This window comes from Propithecus coquereli, unplaced genomic scaffold (assembly GCF_000956105.1).
Source record: "Propithecus coquereli isolate 6110/MARCELLA unplaced genomic scaffold, Pcoq_1.0 Scaffold58, whole genome shotgun sequence".
Lineage (NCBI taxonomy): Eukaryota > Metazoa > Chordata > Mammalia > Primates > Indriidae > Propithecus > Propithecus coquereli.
The window spans coordinates 2305284-2329204 of record NW_012151729.1 but is presented as its reverse complement, the minus strand read 5'-3'; the positions used below and the strand labels follow the sequence as shown (position 1 = coordinate 2329204).

At 51.6% G+C, this 23921-nt stretch overlaps 2 protein-coding genes across 2 annotated transcripts in view; both read left to right on the top strand.

The window, feature by feature from the left end:
- SYNPO (synaptopodin) overlaps nt 1–3738 on the top strand; it is a 30640-nt gene extending 26902 nt beyond the window's left edge. The window contains exon 3 of the mRNA XM_012658313.1: nt 1007–3738. Within this exon, the coding sequence (XP_012513767.1) occupies nt 1007–1681 (675 nt within the window). The 3' untranslated portion in view covers nt 1682–3738. The remainder of the gene's footprint in view (nt 1–1006) is intronic.
- A 3729-nt stretch (nt 3739–7467) lies between these two features.
- On the top strand, nt 7468–18604 carry MYOZ3 (myozenin 3). Its single transcript, XM_012658302.1, has 6 exons — nt 7468–7528; nt 13087–13241; nt 14076–14141; nt 14239–14374; nt 14923–15085; nt 18436–18604. Exons 1-6 carry the CDS (start codon nt 7468–7470, stop codon nt 18602–18604), a joined length of 750 nt encoding a protein of 249 aa, XP_012513756.1.
- The last annotated feature ends 5317 nt before the right edge of the window (nt 18605–23921 follow it).

Here is a 23921-nt window from a genome sequence, read left to right as displayed (position 1 = left end):
GGTCTCCCAGAGTGCTGGGATTACAGGCGTGAGCCACCGCGCCCGGCCTGGGAAGTCCTGAAATAGGTAGGAAACAGGTATGGCAGCGCACAGCAGCGCAGTGCTTTATAGCCTCAAAACTGTTCACGCTCTTGGCCTCACCGGAGCAGCACGCCCCTCCCCATGCTGTGAAGTCCAGTGAGCGAGCGTGCTGCCTGGGGAGGACCGACCCAGCCTCCTTGTGTATTTGCATTTGTCAGAGGTCCTTCTTCCCTGCTTGGTCATCCAGGGAAAAATGAGGTGACCATGGCAACAAGGCAGGGCACTTGGGGCTGAGAGGATCTTTCACTAAATCCAGCCCTAATAATAGTCAATATTTTAAAATTTTTGAATAGATAATACATCCATATGGTTCAAAAATCTAAACTTATATAAAAAGTAATACATTAAAAAGCCTAGTCCCACCCCCTGCGGCTACGTACCTTGTTCCTGTTGACTCCATTTCCTGACAGATAACCACTTTGGTTCGTTTCATGTGTATCCTTCCAGTATTTCTTTAGTGTAATTAACATCAATTGAGCACTTTCTTCCAAGGGATGTTCTAATATATGTAATGTTCTTTTCCATGAGTTATCTCATTTAACCCTCACAACAACCCTATGGGGTGAGTAGTTGTTATACCCCATTTTACAGAGGAGGCAACTGAAGCCCAGAGGGGTGAAGCAACTTGCCCAAGATCACTCAGTAAGTTAAGGAGTCTGTCTTCAAAGCGAAAAGCGAGCGTTCTTAATTACTAGTCATCTGCCTCCCGGTTAAACGCAGTGGCAGACACCAGATAGCGTGGGCTTTCCAAAGCGTTCGGGGCCGAGAGTTTGGGCACCTGCGTCTTACTGGAGGCACTCACTGACTTTGGTCGGTGGCTTCCCGTCTCTGTGTGATGGACAAATCATACTCGCCCCTTTCAAAACCCCGGCATAGCGGACCCCAGCACTAATGCCTGCCCCCACCCTCTCTGCTCTCTCCCCAGGACCGCCGGGAGAGCCTGCCCACCTCCCCGCCCTGGACGCCGGGCGCGTCCCGGCCCCCCAGCAGCCTAGACGGCTGGGTGAGCCCGGGGCCGTGGGAGCCGGGCCGCGGGAGCAGCATGAGCAGCCCGCCGCCGCTGCCGCCGCCGCCGCCCATGTCCCCATCGTGGAGCGAGCGCTCCGTGTCCCCGCTGCGACCCGAGAGCGAGGCGCGACCCCCCAGCCGCCAGCTGCAGGCGCTCCTGGCGCGAAACATCATCAACGCGGCCCGGCGCAAGAGCGCCTCCCCGCGGCCGGCGGGCGCCGAGAGCCTGCGGCCCTTCTCCCCGCCGACGGCGCCGCCGCCGCCGCCGCCGCCGCCGCCGCGCATGCGCTCGCCGCAGCCCGCCCGCCCGGGCCCGGCCTCCGCGCCGGGGGCAGCTTTCGCTCCCATCCCGCGGAGCCCGCTGCCCGCCGGGCCTTCGTCCTGCTCCAGTCCCCGGAGCCCGCTGCCCGTGCCGCCCAGGCCCTTCCTCTACCGCCGCTCGCCCACGGACTCCGACGTATCCCTCGACTCCGAGGACTCCGGTGCTAAGTCGCCCGGAATCCTCGGCTATAACATCTGCCCCCGCGGGTGGAACGGCAGCCTGCGGCTCAAGCGTGGCAGCCTCCCCGCTGAGACATCCTGCACCACCTAAAGCCCCGCTGCCCATCCCCAACCCCTGGAAGGCTGAGCCCGAGGAAGAGTCACCAGGCTTGGGGAACCCAAGGGGTTTGGCCTCTTTGGACAGCCCCAGAGATAAGGGATCAGGGGAGGAGAGCACTGGGTTTGGGGATGGGTGAGGGACGCAAGCTTGGGTAACAGCCCTTGCTCTACCATTCAGTTGATGTGTGACCTGGGGCAAGACCCTTCCTCCATCTGACCCTCAGCTTTCCCGTCTGTTTAATGTGGCTTCTGCCAAGGCAATCTCCAAACGTCTAAATTCCACCCTCCTCCCCGGTCAACACATACACACACACACACACACACACACACACACACACACACACGTGCCTTGGAAGAGGTAGGGTGCTGTGTACATGGGCCCTTAGACTTGCCACATCGAGGGTTCCATACTCCTCCCTCCCTCCCCTCCTGGCTCTGCAAGTGAGGTGTGTTCAGAAGATCCTAGGCCTATGTCCCATGGCCAGGCCCTGGCTTGACCATCCGGCTCCCTGGCACCAAGTCCCAGGCAAGAGCAGCTGTTTTCCATCCCTTCCCAGACAAGTGCTATTTTTCCCACGGTGACCTTTAGTGAGGTCTCCCAGGCCAGCTCAAGGTGCCCTGCTGGCCCTCTGAAGAGAAGAGGCAGGAAGATGTTCCCCTGGCCTTTTCATGCTATTTTCTCCACCCCAGCTCAGGTTAACCATGGCATCTTATCTGCAGCCAGGGAAGACAGCTATAAGGCAATGATTTCCCCCAGGTCCAGGACTTGGGCCTCCAGCCCATCTGTCCCTTTTGGGCCCATTCATGGCAGGTTCTGGGCTCAAACCTGAGCTGGGGAGAGAAGAAGAGAGATGCAGCCTGTGCCTCTGATTGTCCTCACTTTGGGGCTGCCTATTTGAAAGAGGGAAGCAAAGAGTTCGTTGTTATGGGAAGTATGCAAGCTGTGGCCAGGATGCCTAGAGGAGGTTCTAGCAGGGGACAGGATTGGCTCAGAGGACCTCTGAGTCCTGAATTGCATTCCATGGTGTTAGGAAGTGGGGGAAGGTGGTGGAGGAGGGTTGACTGGGCATGAATTCTGGGGCAGATGGGCTTGGGTGGTTGAGTGAGGGATGATGCCAGGATCTGCCTGTGTTTCTGGCCTCCTAGGAAGTGCCTGCTCTTCAGTTTCAGATCCCAGCCCCAGTGTCCATATCATGCCCAGAAGAGTGCACACTGTCCCAGCCCATTTCTTTCCCACTGCACTCTGGCCTAGCTAGTGTCTGCTGCCCAGCGACCTTGGGGAACCTGGCTGTAAGCCCTAGCCTGTCCCTTAAACTTTGGTGGCTCTGATTCCGTTCCCCAGGAGGGACACAGGGAGGAATGTGGCTGAGTTCTGTAGTTTCCAAAGGTGCCTGGTAGTGCCTTCTAGAGGTTCAGAATATCAGCTTCAGGATACTCTAGGGAGATGGAATTGGTCGAGGATCAAAGGTATGTAGGTGAAAGGATACCAGGATGTTGCTAAAGGTGAGGGACAGAGTGTGACTTGGGGACTTAGCCAACCATCAGGGTGATGTTCGATCTGGAACCCCCAAGTGAGGCTGGGGAAAGTTAGGGTCAGGATGAAAGATAGGGTTGGGTGGGGTGCTTTGGAATAATGGCGTGATCCCAGAAGGTTCCTAGGGTCGAAGGAATGGGGACATGGGTCCTGTTGGTGGTAAGATGAGAGGGTGCTCCTGCTCAGTTAGTGATGAGTGACCACATTTACCGAAGCCACCACCTACTGCAGGGTCCCTTATAGCACAGGAGACTGGGGCTAAGGGCCCCCAGCAGAGAAGAGACCCGATGAGACCTCTGCTGCAGTGGCGTAGAGGATCCACTTCTACCTGCATTTCCCCAAGGGCCAGCAGGAGGCAGCCTTGCAAAGCTGCAGCTCCTACACCAGTCTCGGCTGTTCTCTTATCGTCACTGCCCTCTCCCCCCTCCTCTCCTTTGACCCACTAGCGCTTGCCTGTGTCCTGCGTCTTGCCTCCTGTAGAATTCAGCTCTGGTCCTCAATAAATGCTTCCTGCACTCTTCTGCCTCCCGTGTCATTTATGACTGTGTCTGACACCTTTCCCTTCTACCCAAGCAGGCCGTGGGACTCTGGGTGGATCGGAATATTTGAGGCATGTGGATGGGAGCTTGGGAAGGAGCAGCCATGAGGAGAGATGGGGAACAATGGAAAAACTTGCAGCCATAAAGGAAGTCCTGAGTTGAAATCTTGGTCCTGTCATTGACTAGCTACGTGACCCCGGGTGAGCCCGCTCCTTCTCCAGGCCTCAGCTTCTTCATCTGTAGAATGGGGACGGTTGGGTGCTAGGCAATGTCTCAGGATGGTATTGTCCAGGCTCTGACCCCAGGGCACTGTCCCCAGTGTGGGCAAGACCAGGTCGGATCAGGGCCCGATGCTCTGGGGCTGCTCCTTCATGGAGTGTTGGGGCTCCAGAGCAGGAAGAGGAGCCGCCATGAGAGGTCACTTCTGAGTCTGGACAATCCCAGCGGGGTCAGGATGCTGACTGTCAGGAGTCCTCCTCTCTTGACAGGGGCATCCTTTGCCCAGAGAAGGGACTGTGGGCCAGCTGCCAGGTGAGGCTGAGCCTGCCCTGGGAACATACCTCCCTCTTCCTCTGTAGCAGCTCAGGCCCACCCGAGGGGCAGCAAGCTAAGCTCAGGGCAGTCCTCGGCAGAGTCCAGGCTTCTGTCCTGAGAGAGTGTCAGAAATACACCCTGGGCTGGTCTGTACCGACACACAGATACCGGTGTTCCCCGCCCTGCTCCCAGGGCGTCCCTGCTAGGTCCATCCGTCCTGGGAGTGCTTTGTGTGTCCCTGATTGAATCTTCATCTTCAGCTGGAACCTCTCCTGAGCACAGTGTCCTACTGCCTCCTGGTGATCTCATCCCAGTCCCTGGACACCTCAAACCAAGTTCATCCAAAACTGAACTCAGCGTCTGCCCCCACCCCTGCTTGCTCCTCCCTGCTACCTGCCTTAGTCTCCCAAGCCAGAACCAGGGGCACGGGGCTCCTCCCTTTCCTCCCCTCCCACACCAGTCCCTCTCCAGGCCCTGCGGGCTCTCCAAATACCCCTCCACTCCCTGTCGCCACCATCACCCCCTTGTCACTGCCCCGGCCCGAAACCCTACCTCTCACCTGGTCACAGCGAAATCCTCCTGCCTCCAATCTGGCCCCCTCCAACCCATTTTCCACATGGCAGCAGAGACCTCTTGGGAAAATGCCAGTCTGACCACTCCATTTCACCGCTTTAATCTCTTCAACAGCCCGTTATAGACACAGTTTCCTTTTGAAAAGCCTGCTGGGATCTGGCCCCTGCCCACCTGTCTGGGCTCATCTCTCAGCACTGCCGCCCCACCAGCTCTGGCTCCACTTGCTACCCCCTACCATCCCTACACGTGCCATGTCCCCTGCCTGCCATTCCCGTGTCCCTTCTCTGCCCAGGGAACTCTCACTCATCCTTCAAGGCCCAACACGAATGTCTCCTCCTCTGGGAAGCCCTCCAGACCGGCAGGCTGACCTGCCAGCTCCCTCCCCTGCACGTTCCCAGAGCATTTCCCAAAGCTTGTTTACTGGGCTGAATCTGACCTGGCTGAGCTCCTTGAGGACAGAGCCTCAGCCTTATTTATTTTCAGTCCTTAGGGAGTGGCTCAGGGAATATGAGAAGGTAGAGGGAGGGAGGGAGAAAAGGAGGAAGGAGGGAAGGAAGCAGAAGGAAGAAAAACAGGCAGGAAAGAAGAAAGGAAGGAAGAAAAAGATAAGTCAAGCAAAGATACTGGGGGACAACTCATCCATCCATCCATCCATCCATCCATCCATTGAATGATTATCTACTGAGTTCCTATCAGGCACCGTGTTAGGCACTAAGGATAAAACAGTTAACAAGCTGAAGCTACCTGCGGCTGACCCTCAGCATTTCCAGGTGACTTTGGTGTGTGCATGTGTGAGTGCGTGTGTACACTTGCAAGCCTTTCTGTCTGCAAGGGCCGGCTGCCGGGGCACCTGTCTTCCCTGGGGCCTGGTGCTTTTAGCGTCTCGCCCCAGCTCCTATTGCAGCCTGAAATTAGGCTGTGACCCACGACAGGGCAGGAATGATTCTTGTCAGCTGAAGTCAGAGCTGGCTGCAGGGCACACCCTGCTTGCTGACCGCCGACTGCTGACCGCCGACAGGGGCACCACGCAGCTCGCAGCTTCCCGACAGGGGTGTTAATCCTGAGGGTCTGACATTCCCTCCTGCCCACTGTGGTCCCATCCTCTCAGGTACCAGGATCGTAGGGGAGCGCGGGGAACCGTGGGGAGTGGGCAGAGGGGATGAGCCGATTCCCAGAGCACCTTTCCTCAGCAGAGGAAGGGCCCTGCAGAGGGTCTGGGGAGTCAGGGGCCTCCTGGAAGCCTGGGTCTCAGATTGGGGGGAGAGGAACTCTAAGCTCTAGGTTACCCCACGTTAAATGGGGAGGGGGTGGCTAGGATTGGTGGTGCGGGTGAGGTAATGTCTCTGCTCAGGACCTCGGGATCTTTTAGGCAGTAGAAAGAAGCAACTTCCTTGTCCCTTCCCTTCCCAGCATCGCGAATTTCTGTAAGGGGAGTGTTTATCAAGAAACAGATCTGTGGACCGTGGAATCCTAAAGGGTCAAAGAGCATTCCCAATCATCTCGCGACCCTCACCCCAAGTGCGTGCAGACACACTCGTGTTTGCATACAGTTTTAGGGGGGCTGTAGATGCCTCGAAGCCCTTCCATGGATCCCCTTGATTTAGTCCGACCCCCTTATATTATAGAGGGGGAAACTGAGGCACAGAGCTGGAGAGCTACATGTTCACAGTTACAGACGAGGTCGGGGACACGCATTGGACTCCGTGTTGCCCAGCTCAGTGCCCACCGACCCAGGGCCCCTTGTGGGTGTGGCGGGGGACAGATGGAGGCAGATCATTTTCTAAAGGAAGGAGCATGGGAAACCCGCAGCAAAGGGGAAGGGCTCCGGGTGGGTAGTCGGCCAGGCCTCAAGGCCTGTTCTCCTGGGGACAAGTTAGGGAACCTGGATTTGGGGCCTGCAGGGGTTCTCTGGGGCTCTGGACCGCATTTTATTTGTAACTCTCTTCCAAGATTCCTGGAAAGTGCTATGAGATACAAACGGAGGAATGGAGGAGGAGGGAGAGAAGGGGTGAGGGAGAAGAGAGCACCATGGATGGCAGCCCAGGGATGGGGAGACAGGGAGGACGGGTGGTGGTTCTCTCCACTTTGCTGAGCCAGCCTGCGCCCTCAAGCCTCAGGGCCAAGCACCAGGGACGGGAAGGGAGCCCCCACCTCTCAGACCCCAGGGTAGCCACAGACCAACCCAAGCTCCCTCGCCCCAACCTCTCTCAGCCTCTGATTAGTGCTCTCCTGGGTCAGCAGATGACAGTGGAGGCTGAGACCCCCGCCTTCCCTGCCCCAGATGTCCCAGGCACCTGCTCACCTCTGATCAGGATGCCAGGTCTGGGGAAAGCCCTGGAAACCAGCCCAGAAGACAGTGTGCTTTCCTAGCCACGCAGAAATCGATTTGTGCGACCTTGAGCGCCTTCCTCTCACTCCCCAGGCCCCAGCCTCCTGTGTACGGAGACCCCAGAGGCCCATCCGGTTCAGATATCCCTTGCTCGTGACGTTGGGGTGGGCCAAGGCTGTTCAGGGCTGGGGCAGCGGACCAGGGATGTGGAGGAGGTGTGGGGAGGCAGAGGCGGCCTGGCGCATCAGTGGGAATCTCTCCTCCACAGGATGATCCCCAAGGAGCAGAAGGGGCCAGTGATGGCTGCCATGGGGGACCTTGCTGGACCAGGTAAGGTGGCCCCAGCCCGATGCTTTCCTCAGACGCCATCCTTTCTCGGTCCTGGACCGGCGTCCACTCTGGCCTGCTGGCCCAGGCCTGGGCAGACAGATGTGAGTTCCAGGTCAGCGTGAGGGAGAGCCTGGGGAATCTGCCGCCTGGGCTCGGAAGCTTCCCAAGGCATTGGAAGGGGCCTTGTCCTTGTGTCCACAGACCCGGAGCTGAGGTTGAGTGCCCCAGCCTGGGCCCTGTGCCTGTCCCTGTCCTCAGCCAAGGCTTTACCTCAGCCCCAAACTGAGCTCTGAGGGCCCCGGTTCCAGGTTCCGCCCTACCTGTGGCCCAAGCTCCCCACACACTAGTCCTCGCTTATTGGGACTCTGAGCCTCCCCAAGGCCTAGGGACAGCCCAGGTGGCCCAGCCCCAGGGAGGCGGTCGGGGTGGAAGAGCAGGCTGCCCAACTGGACTCAAACCATTTTACTTAAAAGCCAACTCATCTAATGAACAAATCCTCTAAAATTCCTGGTTATCAACTTTATAAAATCTCTGAGTATAATTTTAGTGTCTGTTCATGTGGTCTACTTTAGAGCATTTCAAATCTTTAAATATTTAATTCAATTAAGTCAGGGCTCTCAAACTTTCGTGTGAGTCATGGTGACTCGGTGTTGATTAAAAATGCAGATTCCGGGCGTCTACCTCAGGGATCCTGACTCAGTGCACCTGGGGTAGGGCCTGTCCCTTGGCCTTTTAGACAAGGACCGAGGTGACTCGCGTGCGGGTGGACGGTGAGCACCTCGGGTAAACACCGGGCCGCGAGCCCTTCCGAAGCGCGACTCCTTTAGAGTCCTAAGGAGTTGATCACGTTGTATAACTTTGTATGTGAGTCATCCTTGTAACCCATTTTGTGTGTTCTTGCCTCTTCTTGGTGTTGTCAAGTGTCTTTTTTCCCCCGTGATTTTGTGTGCCTAAATAAGCAAATTTTGTGAGTATCGCTGTTCCAACTGGAAGAGTCAGGTGATACGTTCTCTTTTCTCTAGTCTAAGTAATTAATTAATTACAGACCCCCAAATACTGATGCATATCATTTATGCCAGACTTGAAGTATCTAACTTGTTGATTACTCCTAAGGTATCGATTAAAGACAATTTTGAAATGAAACAAAAGCAGGAAGAAAAACCAAATCTCACAGTATTACCACCTAGAAACAGCCATCGCACAGTAATAATAATAAAAATGTTTACCATTATTGCATGTTTACTAGGCGTCAGACACTATAAGAGCTTTCACGCCCTGTATCGGTTAACCCTCACAACAGCCCTGTAAGTTAGATGTTACTACCTCCATGTGGAAATGAGAAGACTGTAGCTCAGAGGGGTGGGGTGGGGGGGTCACATCTGGCAGGTAGCAGAGCTGCGATGTGACTCCAGGTCTCTTTGCCTCCAGAACTGTTTCTTTACTATATTGGTTATACAATAATGTAATACAGCATTCATACATAAGTTTTTTAAAATATTCCTTTGCCATTGACTTGGTGTAAATAAAAAAAAAATAAAAGTCAGGCAAAACAGACACGAATGACTTTGAAAGTGGAAGTTCCTCCTGATGGAACCATCTGGAGAGAACCACTGTTAACATATTTGTGTAAATCCCTCTTCTGTTCTCATATATATATATTTATATAAAGGCATGTACATGTGGGCTAAATACTATCTGCTGTGCTCTTCAGCTTGGTTTTTTTTTTCATTTAGCAGCATACCATCCTAATACGACTGATCTCACAGCCTCCCTCCCTGCTGCTCCCCGCATGTCATGTGTATTTAATGACCCCAAATGGTGGCCATGAGGCTTGTGTTAGGTGGGATGCTTAGGGCTGGGGCGCAGTGAGTCTTGTACCAGTGACTTACGAAGGGTGTGCTCTCAGGAGGAGGGAGGTAGGGAACGCAGCTTAGGGCTGGGGAATCACTGAGCAAGGATGGGGGCTCAGAGCAGTCCAGGTTCAGTCTGACCTTGTGGGGGGCTCTCGAGCACAAATTGCTCCATGAAATTCAACCCACCTGCGGCAACTTCCCTTCTACCAGCTGTTCTCTGCAGAAGGTGGCCGTGGAAACCATTCGCCGCTAATAAAGGGCCTCTGGGCAGCATCCACCACAAGACTGATTTCCAGTTTTCACTATTTTAAACCCCACTGCAATGCACATCCTTGTACATATATCTTTGGACATATTTATTCAACTTGTCCCCCAAGAATAAATTCCTAAAAATAGAATTACTTAGTCAAATAGGTTTTATCTGTTGGTTTTTTTTTTAATTTCACTCAATTTATCTGCATAGTATCTGAGAATATGATGCTGGGCCCTTTATTATGTATTTAGGTATAAACATTCTTTCATATTTTTAAGTAGGCAGTACACTTTCTCGTTAAAAACACTGACAACAAAACAGTGTAAACAATTTCCAGCCCCCCTCCTTCCTATGTCCCATAAATAGTCACTGCTAATATTTGGCAGGTCTCCTCGGAGAGTTTTCGATGCATGCACAAACGTACACCAATTTTTTAATATATAAATGGGATCTTAAAATACATATTCTTCTGAAACTTACTTTTCTCCCCAGTTAACCTAGAGTGGATTTCTTTGTGATATTGGCATGTGCCTCTTTACATATTTGTTGAAAAAATGAAAAAACCCAACCCCCTTTCTTGAACGGCTGTTCAGGATTCCGTGAATGGAGTGACTCACAGCACCTGAGCGACCCTCAGTGCTGCCTGGTAGCCACATCCATCTCCCTAGTCCGTTCGCCCTCCCGTGCTACTCTCCTAGATGACTTTGGCCAGCCCCTCCTCTCTCCTCAAACCTGCAATGCTCCTCGCACGTCCTCATTCTCAGCTAATGACCTTGCTTCTTGTTTCCCTGAGAAAAATGAAGTAACTAGGAGAGAACTTCTGCAAGACCCTCCGCACGTCTGTCTGCTTCCTTGCATCTGTGCCTGTGTTTGCGGTTTTCCTTCTTGACACGGTGGATGAACGCTCCTCACATCTGTCTGGTGCCAGCCCCTTCTGGCTGGGCACAGTCCACCCTGCCCTCCTCTCACTCATGCTCAAGGACACTGCTTCAGCAATTCTCCTTGTCAAATATTCCCAGCAGCGAACACACATGCTGTTGTTTCTCCCTCTTTCCAAACAGACCTCTCTTAAGTCCATAGCTGCCTCCAGCTACAGTCCTTTAAAGCGGGGGTCCCCAGCCTATAGTGAGTTGTATAATTATATCATTATATATTACAATGTAATATAATAATAGAAATAAAGTGCACAGCACATGTAATGCGTTTGAATCATCCCAAAACCATCCCCCCTCCCTGCTCCCAAATGGAAAAATTCTCTTCCATGAAACCGGTACCTGGTGCCAAAAAGGTTGGGGACCACCGCTTTAAAGCATAACTCCTGCAAGCAGTTGTCTATATTTTTCTTCCCACCTTCTCTTTCTCTCTTTTTAACATTTTCTTATGTCAATTTCCAAACATACACCAAGTAGAAAGTACAAATCCCCACGGTCCCTCTTTTATTCCTAAATTCCAAGGCTAATACCAAAGAGCATGTCATTTCATCCCCCAAAATCTTCAGAATGCATCAAAAATAATAAAAAGGACATTTCCTTACACGCCACAAAAATATTAGCACAGTGAACAAAATTAGCAGTAATGATTTAATATCATTTAATAAGCAGTCCCGTATTCAGCTTTCTCCAATTTTCTAGTTCGTTTTAATCCGGATCCAAACAAGGGCCACAGTTTTTATTTGGTTGCTATGGCTCTTAAATCTCCTTGAATCTAAAACAACCCCTCCTCCCCCTGTTTTCCATGTCATTCACTTGTTTGCAAAACCAGGCCAGTTGTCGTTAGAATGTCTTGCATCCTGGATTAAGCTCATTGCTTCCTCGCCGTGTGGCTGAACTTGTTCCTCTGTCCATTTTCTGTTGAACCCTCTCCAATCAGGCTTTCACACCCCAGGGCTCCCTGGAAACCGCTTACTGAAGTTACCAGTGACCCATGTTACTAAATAGAATAGGCGATTTTCAGCGCTCATCTTACCGGATATATGAGCAGCGTTTGACTCCCTTGGTCTCTCCATCATCCCTGAAATGCTTTCATCATTCGTTCCCAGGACACTGTCCTCTTCAGTGTCCTCCTACCTCACTGGCTGTTCCTTCCCAGGCTCCCCGCCTGGATCATCTAAATGTCGGAGGCTGCAGGGCTCAGGCTGTGGCTGTCTTCACCTATTCTCATTTCCTCACGTCTCATCCAGCCTCCCAGCTTGAATACTATTACGCAGCTGGAACAGGAAGCTAGGTGTATCTGATTTTAGCAATGGACAATGCAGGCTTTGCTGCCCACACAGAACTCTCTCCTGCCAAGGTCCTCACCATTCTGTCCCTCCTGTCCTCCAAAAGGCTTTGCTTATTGGTCAAATGTAAAAACGTGCATTTTCCTGGAGGAGAAGCACAAAGGATAGGGATGGGTTCCAAGCTACTATGGACAGTCACCAACTCTGAAGATCCTCTAAATGGCTGTAAGGACTAGTCCTAACGATGAGATAAGAATTCAATGTAATGTTCTTCATTGAAAAGCAACAACAACAGCAAATTCCATTTATAAGCTCATGATGCCCAAATTTTTATCCCCAGATCAGTTTTCTCTCATGACCGCCAGATGCGCACACCCAGCTCCCGTCAGCATCTCCAGCTGGATGTGTCTGAGGCTTCTCGAACTTAACATGCCCAGTGTGGGAGACAATGAGGAGAGTTCGAATAAGGACTGGAGATTAGATAAACAAAAATTTGTTCACTTGGACAGGTGAAGATCTTTAAGTAATATTAATAAAAGCAAGCTACAAAGCACGTATGCTATGATTTCCTTTTGGTTAAAAATTCATATATGAATACATAGTCGTTGAAAAAGATAGGAAAGGACGTACACTAAGGAGTTAATAGTGGCGATCTCTGGGTGATAAATAATTGTTTTTCTCTCTTTTCTTTCCATCTGTATTTTCTGACTTTTCTCAGTGCACGTACATGCTGTTTTTATAATAATAAACACTATTTTACAGCTAAGAGAACACATCTAAAACTGAACTTCCAATCTTTCCCCAAACTGTCTCCTCCCTCAGCCTTCATCTCAGTGAGTGGCTGCGCCGTCCTTCCAGCGGCTCAGGCCAGGGGCCTTGCAGTCGCCCTCTGCTCCTCTCTCTCTCGTACCCCATTCTCATGACTTGGCTTTAAAAATATCTAGAATCTGATCATTTCTCACTACCTCTACCACTAAGGGCAAAGAGCTGCATGGGGAATTCACGGAATAAATGCAAATTGACAAAGAACTTCTGAGTATCAAACACACGCAGATTCAACTCTGAGGTGTCATTTTTGCTCATCAGATGGGCAAAGATTCCAAAAAATGGTGACACCCAGCATCGGCGGGTGCGGGGAGAAAGTGCATAAGGCATTCTTACGCACAACGTGGGACGCTGTGACAGGTGCCTCGGGGTTTGGGTGGTGAGCGCCCGCTCTGGCCCCTCCCGGCAGTGCCTTCGCTGGACCTGGGCAAGAAGCTGAGCGTGCCCCAGGACCTGATGATAGAGGAGCTGTCACTGCACAACAACCGAGGGTCCCTCCTCTTCCAGAAGAGGCAGCGCCGTGTGCAGAAGTTCACCTTCGAGTTGGCAGAAAGCCAGCGGGCGGTGAGTAAGCCTCCATTGTGCTCTTGGGGAAACTGAGGCCCAGCGAGAGCCATTGGTTAGCCTAAAGCCGAACAGCGAGCCAGGCTGAGGACTGTGACGTCCCCGACAGATTGAGCCCCTGCTCTGCTGTGTGAAGGGACTCTGGTGCCTACAGAACAAGCTGAAGACTAGTCATGTACTCTGGGCTAAATATGCAGCACGCAGGATCTAGTTCAGACTTGAGCTTTTTCTAAAACAGAAAATGCAGAATGCCTTTCTTTTTTCTTCCCACTGGAAGAAGGAAAAGCCGTGGAACAATCTGCTGGTAGAGAAAGCAGCAAGAATGGTTTTCCCCAGGCTTCAGAAAGGCAGCGGGCAGCTTTAGGTACCTCCAATGAAGTCTGGAGTATTCCGTTCATACCCCACTTAATTTCTGGGCTAGACAGGAGGCAACTGAGAGAGTGACGTGGCAGAATAAAGATGGCAAAACACCCACCTTTGCTATGTGCCTAAGACACTGCTAGCTAAGCACTTTACGCCTATCCTCTCATTTAACGCTCATGGAACCCTAACGAGGTAGATATCATCATCATCATCATATAGAGAAAGAAACTGAGGCTCAGGGAAGTTAAGTATCTTGCCCAGACTCAGTATTATTATACAGAAGCGATTAACATATATAGAGTATTTCTCTGTCCCACACATTGGGCGTAACGCTGGAAACTATTAACTCATCCTTCCATCATCCCTTGGAGGTGGGCGCTAGGATTTTGTCTTTCTCCCTTTTTGGTGGAGGGAGAGCCCCGACCCCTACCCCCTGATCCTCCCTGCGGTGTATCTGTCCCCTCCCCGCAGATGCTGGCTGGAAGCGCCAGGGGCAAGGTGACCCGGGCAGCGGCGCCGGAGCCTGGGACGGTGAGCGTGGAGGCAGACCCCACCCGAGGGCAAGCGCGGGAGAAGGGGCGGGCGGCTCAAGGGCGGCCACCCGCGGCCTCTGAGCGCCCGCCCCTGTGCCCAGGTTGCCAATGGCCCCGAGGGGCAGAGCTACAGCTCGGAGCTCCACATCTTGCCCGCCTCGTCCGGAGGTCCCGAGGACGCCCGCTTTGCAGCTGCCCCGGCGGAGCGCGCCCGCAGCCCCAGCGCGCTGGCGCCAGGTGAGTGGCCTCCCGGGTCTGGGGACCAGGGCTGGGGAGCAGGGAGCGCGGGTGCGCTCGAAGGCGGGGCGGGAAGAGCTCTCCGAGAGCGGCTAGTCCACCACCCCTTTCCCCAACACACACACACACACACACACACACACACAGACACACACACACACACACACACACACACACACACACACCACACACCGCTTCACAGACCAACACACCAGCCCAGAGAAGCGCAGCGACGCGCCCAAGGTCACGCAGCAAGTCAGATTTCCAGCCGAGACTAGAACCTGCGCCCTGAACTCGCGGTTCCCTTGCTCCAGTCCTTGTTTCCTGCGATGGGGAAGGGTCCCCTTTGCTGGAGCGACTTTGGCATCCTCTCCCCCCACTCCTCTTTCCTAACTCCGCTGCTCCCTCCCCCAACCACGTCCGCTGGGTAGGGGGAGGGGTAGGGGGAGTGGTAGGGGTAGGACAGGGGCCGGGGTGGGAGAGGGGACTGAGGGAGGCACGGTGGAGGCAACCCCGGTCCGCCAGTCCCCAACGCCCGCTGTCCCCAGGCTACGCTGAGCCACTGAAAGGCGTCCCTCCGGAGAAGTTCAACCACACCGCCATCCCCAAGGGCTACCGCTGCCCGTGGCAGGAGTTCATCAGCTACCGGCACTACCAGAGCAACGGCCCAAGTCACACCCCCAGCTCCGCGGACTACCGGAATTTCAACAAGTAAGGCCGGGCTGGCAGCTGGGAGAGAGGCGGGCAGGGCGCAGGCCCCGTCACAGCCACAGCAGTAGCCCGCATTCCTGAGCACTGTGTAGGTGCCAGGCTCCATCCTGAGCGCTTCCTATGCATTTATTGAGCTCTTGCTGGAACAGTGCCTCAGCTCCTAGTAGGTGCTCAATAAATGTAGGAGGAATGAACAGTGAATGTGCCACGCATCTTGCTGGGTCATCTCCGCAATAGCGTGGGGCAAGGCGTTACAGTTTTTCCTCTTCTGCAGATGAAGAGACCGAGTCTCAGGACTATGAACAGCTGCCCAAAGCCACAGGACAAGGAAGCAGCAGGAGGGCTGGACTCGAGTCTGGCTTTGTCCGATTCCAGAGCCCAATGTCCTGTTCTCCGTAACTGCTCTGTGGCATCTCTTTGATGGACATCTAGGTTTGCGTCCTTCTTTGAGGGGTCCCCAAATCTTACCAGTTCTAAGTCAACTCGGCCTTTCCTTACTTTCATCATTGGTCTAGAAGGTGGCTTTGAGGCTGCCCCAAAGCAAGGAGTGGCAGTGAGACACTGGACGCCAGAAGTGAGGGCCACAGAGAAGAGGCTTAGGCTGGTTTAGCACATGGGGCCTCAACCTGGGCTTAAATGCAGACTCCAGGCCTAGCTGTGTGACCTTGGGCAAGTGACTTAACCTCTCTGAGCCTTCATTGCTTCACCTGTAAAATGAGGCTTTTAATATTATAACTACTTTATCAGATTACCATAGGGATGACATGACAAGCCATAGGCCATTTCTGGGAAGTATAAACTGCCAATAAACAGTAGCTATTGTTATTATTTACAGGCTGAAATGATGATTAGAAAAGCTAACAGAGGAGAACGTGAAAGGGATAAATTTAACATTCTGCACTGGGGGCCCCCAAACAAGCCCTGGGAGTGAAGACGGGAGCTTGGCACCGGGGGACGGCCTTGGGCGGGGGATATGTTGCAGCTGCAGTTGGCTTCCTCAGTCCGATGCTATTTCTGAACGTGCTCCTCTGGCTGGGCTGCTGGAAGTGAGGAAAAGGGGAGTCCGCAGAGAGGAGGCCACGGTCCAGCTCTTCTGGCACCTGCTCAGACCACACGTGGAGACCGTGTCTGTCTGACAGACGGGTGGGCGCCAGGGCCCGGCGAGGCCTGGAGACCAGGCCTTCTGGGGAAGGGCCGAAGGAACTGGGGACGATTGGCCTTGAGGAGAGGTGGCCCAAGAGAGACAACTGCCCTCGCACAGCTCAACACCAGGGAGGGCCCAGCAGGCACTGCGTGAGCCACGAGCCGCTGGCAGGCATCCTGGAGGCCCGGCCAGGCAGGGCTGCCCCGTCTCCTCCCGGGCCCTCAGACCCTGCCCGCCCGGCTGTGTTAAACGCTCGGCATTCGGTCCTGGCAGGCAGCTCCAGGCTGGCTGAGTCAGGTTGTATCTCCCGCCCTCGTGCCTCAGATGTGACAGACTGTGGCACATGCCCACGAGCGGCAGGAGGGCCTTAGGGAGCCCTGGGCTCTTCTGGGGCGGAAAGAGCAACTGAGGCATAGAGAAGAGAAACAGCAGTTTTGGTAGCCAAGCTGGGCTCGGAATCCAGGGCTCTGGGATCCCAGTCAAGGGCCTGACTGTGAGGCCTGCCTGGCTTGGACGCTGCCCAGCCTGTTCCCGCGAGGCCTGGCTGTCGCCGCCGCAGCTGGGGTGGTCCAGGCAGAAATGGTTTCCTGGCCGGAGCCCAGGCCCTGGCGCCAGGTTTGTCTTTCCACCCCAGAGGCAAGTACTCTCTTCTTCCCACCGGCCCCAGGCTGCGGGGAAAACCCGACGCAAGCAATGCTTTTATTTTTCTTACAATTAAGGAATAGTATTAAAATCACACACATAGATTTTTTTTTAAAAATAAATTAGGCAAATACAAATGAAGGTAGGGCCCTTCTGTTTCCCAGCCTTCAATCCTGATTGCCTTCCAAAGGTAACACTGTTGTCAAGTTGGCCTGTATGTTTCTAGAACATTTTGTACTGGCAGCTGTGTACCTATAGGCTGTGGTCCCCCATCCCGGGGCCACAGCCCAGTACCCGTCTGTGGCCTGTTGGGAAATGGCGGTGTATCACCACCTGAGCTCCACACCAGCCACCACTACCCACGACACCCCACCCCTCCACCCTCGGTCGGTAAAAAAATTGTCTTCCATGAAACTGGCCCCTGGCGCCAAAAAGGTTGGGATTGCTGCCTGTAGGTGATAGGGCATTGGCATGTGTGTGTGTGTGCGAGTGTGTGTCTGTGTATTTTGTTTTTGTTTTTGTTTTTTCTCGGAGACAGGATCTTACTCTGTCCCCGGGCTAGAGTGCAGTGGTGGCATTATAGCTCACTGCAACCTCAAACTCCTGGCTCCAGTGATCCTCCTGCCTCAGCCTCCCAAGTAGCTGGGACTACAGGTGTGCGCCACCACACCCAGCTCATTTTTCTATTTTTAGTAGAGACGGGGTCTCGCTTTTGCTCAGGCTAGTCTCAAACTCCTGACCTCAAGCGATCCTCCCACCTCAGCCTCCCAGAGTGCTAGGATTATAGGCATGAGCCACCATGCCTGGCCAATGTGTGTGTTTTAATACTTTGCATTTCATTCTGTAACTTGCTTTTTTCACTCCACATTATGCTTTGGAAATCTACTGTACTAATATATAGTTTAAGCTGCTGTGTAGTATTTTGTCATGTGAATATGCTATATCTGTCTTGCCCGTTCCTCTGCCAGTGGACTTATGGCCTGTTTCTGGCTTGTCACTAGTGCGCTGCTCACGTTTGCTTCCTTGTACACACATGCGTGTGCTTCCCTAAGCCATGTGCTGGGTGACAGAGTTCACACATCTCCGGGTTGAAACGTCCTGCCAAGTTGTCCTCGACGGTAGCAGCAGTAATTTACAGTTGACCCTCTAACCAGCAGCACAGGAATGAAACTTTGCCCCCACCACCTCACCAACTTTGCACCATTATCAAATTGTTTCACCTTGCCAGGCCCATGTGGGGATGTTTGTTGTTCTAAGGGGAGGTGAGGAGAGGAAGGAGAAACCCTATGTCCAAATCTGCTCCCTGCTGGAGCTTCTTCTTTAGGGGAGCCCAGAGTTTTGCCTAGGACGAGCCAATTCTAACTCTAAAAACGTCAACAGGCCATCGCCACTAGGGGCAGACTTGGGAATGGGCAGAGCTGGAGAAACCTGTTAAGGACGGTACAAAATCTTGCTGTAGAGAAGGGGAAACTGAGGCCCAGAGAGAGGCAGGGAGGGGCCCACACATGGTGACCTGCGTGTCAGTGTTCTGCCATCCCTCTCTCCTGCTGCTCTCTTTCCCCAGGACCCCGGTGCCGTTCGGAGGACCGTTCGTGGGGGACACCATTCCCCGGGCAGGCACCCCCTTCATCCCGGAGCTCTTCAGTGGCTTGGAACTCCTCCGCCTGAGACCCAGCTTCAACAGAGTGGCCCAGGGCTGGGTCCGTAACCTCCCAGAGTCTGAGGAGCTGTAGCCCCAGCCTGGATCTTCAGTTCTCCAGCCTCAGGGTTCTGGTAACATCTGGAGCCAACTTGTGGACACAGTTTATGAAGGGCCTTGGCTCTCAAACCCTGTTGCAAATGGCCTCAAAGGTCACAAAGTTGAGTAGTCCCCCAAAGTGTGTGTGCTTCGAAACTACTTGGGAACGTTGTTCCTAATTCCGAGTCTGACCTGCCCCAGACTTGCAGTCCCTATTGATGACAGTAGCCCAGGTGATTCCAGCGTAACTTGTCCGTGGTTTGTGTCTTTAGGAATCCCGCAGCTTACACTCCCCAGTGACAGGGCGCTCGCTGGCCGCCCATCTTTGTGTCATTCTGATGGTGAGAAAGATGCTCTATTATTAGACCTCTAAGATGCTATTCATGCTCTGAACATTTACTAAGCACTGATGGTGTGCTAGACACTGTGCCAGGCACAGGCCCCGAGGAGGAAAAGACAGTAGGGAAGGCAGATTTGTAAAGCAGTAAATCTTATTTTCCCGAAAGCTTGCTGATTGACAACTGAGGAGCAAAGTGCCGTGGGGCAGAGGAAGGGGTGGGGTTCCAGTGACTTCCCAGAGGATTTGAGCAAGACCTTGGAGGAGGAGTGAGTCCATTAGGAGAAGAGGGTGCGGTGGGGAGAGCATTCCTGGAGAGTGGACCAGTACTTGCCAAGGTGTGGAAGTGAGCACGGGCGTGGGGTGCTCTGGAGAAGGGAGAAGGCTGTGTTAGAGGGGTCGGTGAGGGCCAGAGTGAGTGGGCTTTACTAAGGAAATGGGGAAGGTTTTAGCGAGGGGTCTTGCTGGCTGCTGTGTGGGGCGCAGATTGGAGGAAAGTAATGCCAGGTCAGAACATCTGCAAGGGATGAGGCCCCGGGACTGGACAGAGGGGCCACCCGCTGGGCACTTGTGGGACAGGTGCAAAGTGGCGCACTTATTAAGACCTCTTTCCACTCTCCATTCTGGGCAGGCCCCTTAGTTCCAGTGATGATGATGGTGATGATGGTGATGATGGTGGTGGCGGTGGTAATAGCTGCTTTCTATTTAGTGCCTCAGCGCCTGGACTGGTAGTAGGTTCTCTACATATCTTATTTCTAATTCTCAGTGCAACCTTGAGAGAAAGCTGTTTTACAGATGTGGATATCCAGGCTCAAAAGGGAGAAGTGACTTGTCCAGGGGTAGGGTCAAAACGGGACTGTGTCTGACTCCGGTGGCTGTCTCTTCACTGCACTGGGTGGTCAGGCCGATGCCCACACACTCTGGAACCCCCTGATCACGGTGCCCTGCCTTGGGGTTCAGAAGTCAGGAGCGCAGGCTGGGGAGCCAGACTGGATGGGATGGGTCATGACTCTGCCGCTGCCACCACACGGGCTGGAGCGGGTCATTGCGCATCTCTGGGCCACCATTTCTCCATCTGTGAGATGAAGGCAAGTCTGGAGTCTCCTTTATGGGGTTGTTGGGGGCACACTGCAGGGTGCATTTATACAAAGGGCTCCATCGATGTTGGGTTTCATGCAGCTGCTGCTCCGGGCTGGAAAAGATGTTCTTGCCATGGGTGCAGCTCGAGAAGCAGGCTGCTGGGGTGTCGCTGGGGTCGGTACAGCTGAAGCCCGCAGGAAAGCCTCTGGCCGCTGTGGGGTCCCTGTGGGCGTGAATCACCTCCTGCCTCCCTGCCTCCCTCTGTCTCCTCCCTGGATTGCACTCAGGGAGACGAGGAAGTCCGGCCGGCCGGTTCCGGGGTGGGGGGGATAGCGGTTGCCTTTTCCTTTTGCTCTGGACTTTCACTTCCCTTCTGGGTCCCAAGAGACCAGCAGCCTGACTCTCAGAGTTGCTGCCATCCATGTGTTCTCCTGAATTTGCGGGCTGCCTTTAAAGCCCCCATGGGCTTTCCATGAGCTGGAGACCAACACTAAAGTGAAGGGTAGAAGGGAGGACTTGGCCTGCCTTGGGTTGTCTGCCGTGCCCTGGGAGGAAACTGCGGCTGCCAGGTGCGGAAGGGAGCCTGGAGGGGACGCCGCTGCACCCAAAGCGGATCCTTATTTCTTTCTTCTTCTTCTGATGTGACTTTTGCTGATGTTGTGAAAAAGAAAAAAAAATGCTGATTGTAAAAATAAAAAATAACAAACAAGAAATAGAATGTGAAAGTACCTGCCCATATAACCCCTCCCGCACACAGACACACACCTCCCTGCCCTCTTGCATTCTGCCCCAGTCCCACACTCCAGAGGGAACCACTGGTGACAGTCGCTCCTTCTAGAATGCTGGAATTATTTGGATAAATATGTACATGTGCATAGATGCACAGGTATACATGCAATTCTTTGTCTTAAAGGAATTATACAATGTGTATTGTTTTGTATCTTGCTGCTTTATTCAACAACAAATGTGCATCCTGAAAAAGCAAATCATTAACCTCTTGTGTGGTTTAGGGGCCTAACAAGTCCTTCCTATAAAACTCTATACTTTTGCCTGTTTTTGTTCTTTCTATAAATTAAATTATACAGTGATATGGAAATGAAAAGGACTGAGAATAGTCAAAATATTGAGAAACCTGACATCAAACATAGCAACGATGAACACGAATGAACTACAGTTTCATGCAACAGCGTGGATGCATCTCAGAAACATAATGGTAAGCCAAGGACGGCAGGAAAACACAAATATGTCTGCTGATGCGAGGAAAGACTTCATATAAAAGTCAGAGTCGTGGCCGGGCGCGGTGGCTCACGCCTGTAATCCTAGCACTCTGGGAGGCCGAGGCGGGCGGATTGTTTGAGCTCAAGAGTTCAAAACCAGCCTGAGCAAGAGCGAGACCCCGTCTCTACTAAAAATAGAAAGAAATTAATCGGACAACTAAAAATATATAGAAAAAATTAGCCGGGCATGGTGGCGCATGCCTGTAGTCCCAGCTACTCGGGAGGCTGAGGCAGTAGGATCGCTTGAGCCCAGGAGTTTGAGGTTGCTGTGAGCTAGGCTGACGCCACGGCACTCACTCTAGCCAGGGCAACAAAGTGAGACTCTGTCTCAAAAAAAAAAAAAAGTCAGAGTCGTGATAACTTTGGGAGGTGGGAAGGGTTTGTGAATGTGAAGGGCACATAAAATGCTTCTAGGGTAACTGGAAAAATTTGATTTCTAGGCCTGGGTAATTGTTACATAGATGGTCACTGCAAAATATTTAAGGTAGTTGTACGTCTGTGTCACGCACCGTTCTGCATATGTGTGATATTTTACGAAAATACAACTCCTTGTAAAAAAGTTAATGAACAGATTAATAGTAGATAAGACATACCTGAAGAGAGGATTACTGAACTAAAAGTTCCCATAATGTGTCACAGAAATGTAAAGAGATGGAAAAGTGTGAGAGAGAAGTTAAAAGATATGGAGAATAAAATGAGATGCCCAACACTGCTAATAGCAACACTTTCCAGCAATAATAGAAAAATATCTTCAAGGAGTGAGAGCAAAATAATTTTCAGACAAATAAATAAATATTTTTGAGACAGGGTCTCACTCTGTCACACTGGCTAGAGTGCAGTGGCGTCAGCATAGCTCACTACAACCTCAAACTCCTGGGCTCAAGTGATCCTCCTGCCTCAGCCTCCCCAGTAGCTGACACTACAAGCAAGTGCCGCCATGCCTGGCTAATTTTTCCATTTTTTGTAGAGATGGGGTCTCGCTCTTGCTCAGGCTAATCTCAAACTGCTGATCTCAAGCAATCCTACCTCCTTGACCTCCCAAAGTGCTAGGACTATAGGCATGAGCCGCCACCCACAAATAAATATTAAGAGAGTTTTCCACTATCCCCTGAAGAAACTACAAAAGAACATACTTTAGCAAGGACCCAGAAAGAAAGTAGAGAATCTACGAAGCAATGGTGATCAGAGAAATTGAGAAGCATGAGTAAGTTCTAAAAAACTTGATCAATCCAATAGCAGGCAGGAAGTATGAAAAAGAAGCACAGACACACAAAATAAAGTGATAGAAATACTTTCAAATACGTCGGTTATCACAGTAAATGTAAATAGAGAAGACATCCCAGTTTAAAGACTTAACAGATTGGATGAAAAGTCATTTCAGCTCTATGCTTTTCACAAGCAGCACTCCTAATATATGGCACAGAAATAAAGAAGCGGAGCAAGTTATACCACTTAAACACTATCCAAAAGAAATATAAGGATAAATCCATAATTGTGGTGGAAGATTTAACACATCTTTTTCAATTACTGATGGATTATCAAACAAATAATTAGTAAGGATATAGAAGATTTGAACAATAAAATGAAAAAGAAGCATCCTGCACCACGAAATTAGAGAATATTCATTTTCAACTACATGTAGACACTTAAAAAACTAAATACACCAAATTAAAAATGTTCGTGCAACCAGGGACACTATCAAGAGAGTGAAAAGAAAACCCACAGAATGGGAGATTACAACTTGAAGAATAAATACTCACGAATCTGTAAGACTGTTAACAAATGAACATATACATGAGGGAGAAGGTATAATACAAACCTTCCTTCTTCCTTACAGAAAACTTCCAAATAATATATAGATGCTCCTCCCTTTAAAGGTGGAGCCTAATTCCCCTTTTATTGAATATACACTGGAATTGCTGAGTTGCTTCCAAAGAATGGGGCATAGGAAGGGAAAAATAGTAACCTTACAAAGGAGAAACCTGGAAGGCACCTCCTGAACCAAGTAGTAAAGGTTAACACCATCTGTGATAGTCCCATTTCTGATACGAAGTGGCGAGAAGGACGCTTCCCCTTGCGGTATTTTTTCTTAAATCCTTAACCCCAGTTTAATCATGAGATAACATCAGACAAACTCAAATTGAGAGACATTCTGCAAAGCACCTGACCAGTCTCTTTAAAACTGTCACAGGATGAAAAAGAAGGAAAGACTAATAAATTGTCCCAGATTGGAGGAGATGATGATTACAACTGAGTGTAATATGGTAGCCTGGATTGGATTCTGGAACGGAAAGAGAATATTGGTGGTGAAAACAGTGAAATCCAAATAAAGAATTCATTTAGTTAAGAGTGTCATACCTATGTTAATTTCTTAGTTTTGAAAAATATGCCATAGCTATGTAAGGTGCCAACGTCAGGGGGAGCTGGATACAGGGTTGATATATAAAAACCAATTGTATTTCCATTAATATAATAACTGCCACACTTGGAAAACAATTTTTAAAAAAATCCATTTACAATAGGATAAATCACAAAATACTTAGTAATAAATGTAACAAAGGTCATGTAAGGCCTGCAGGCTGAAACCTTAAAACATTGCTGACATTAAAGAAGTCTTA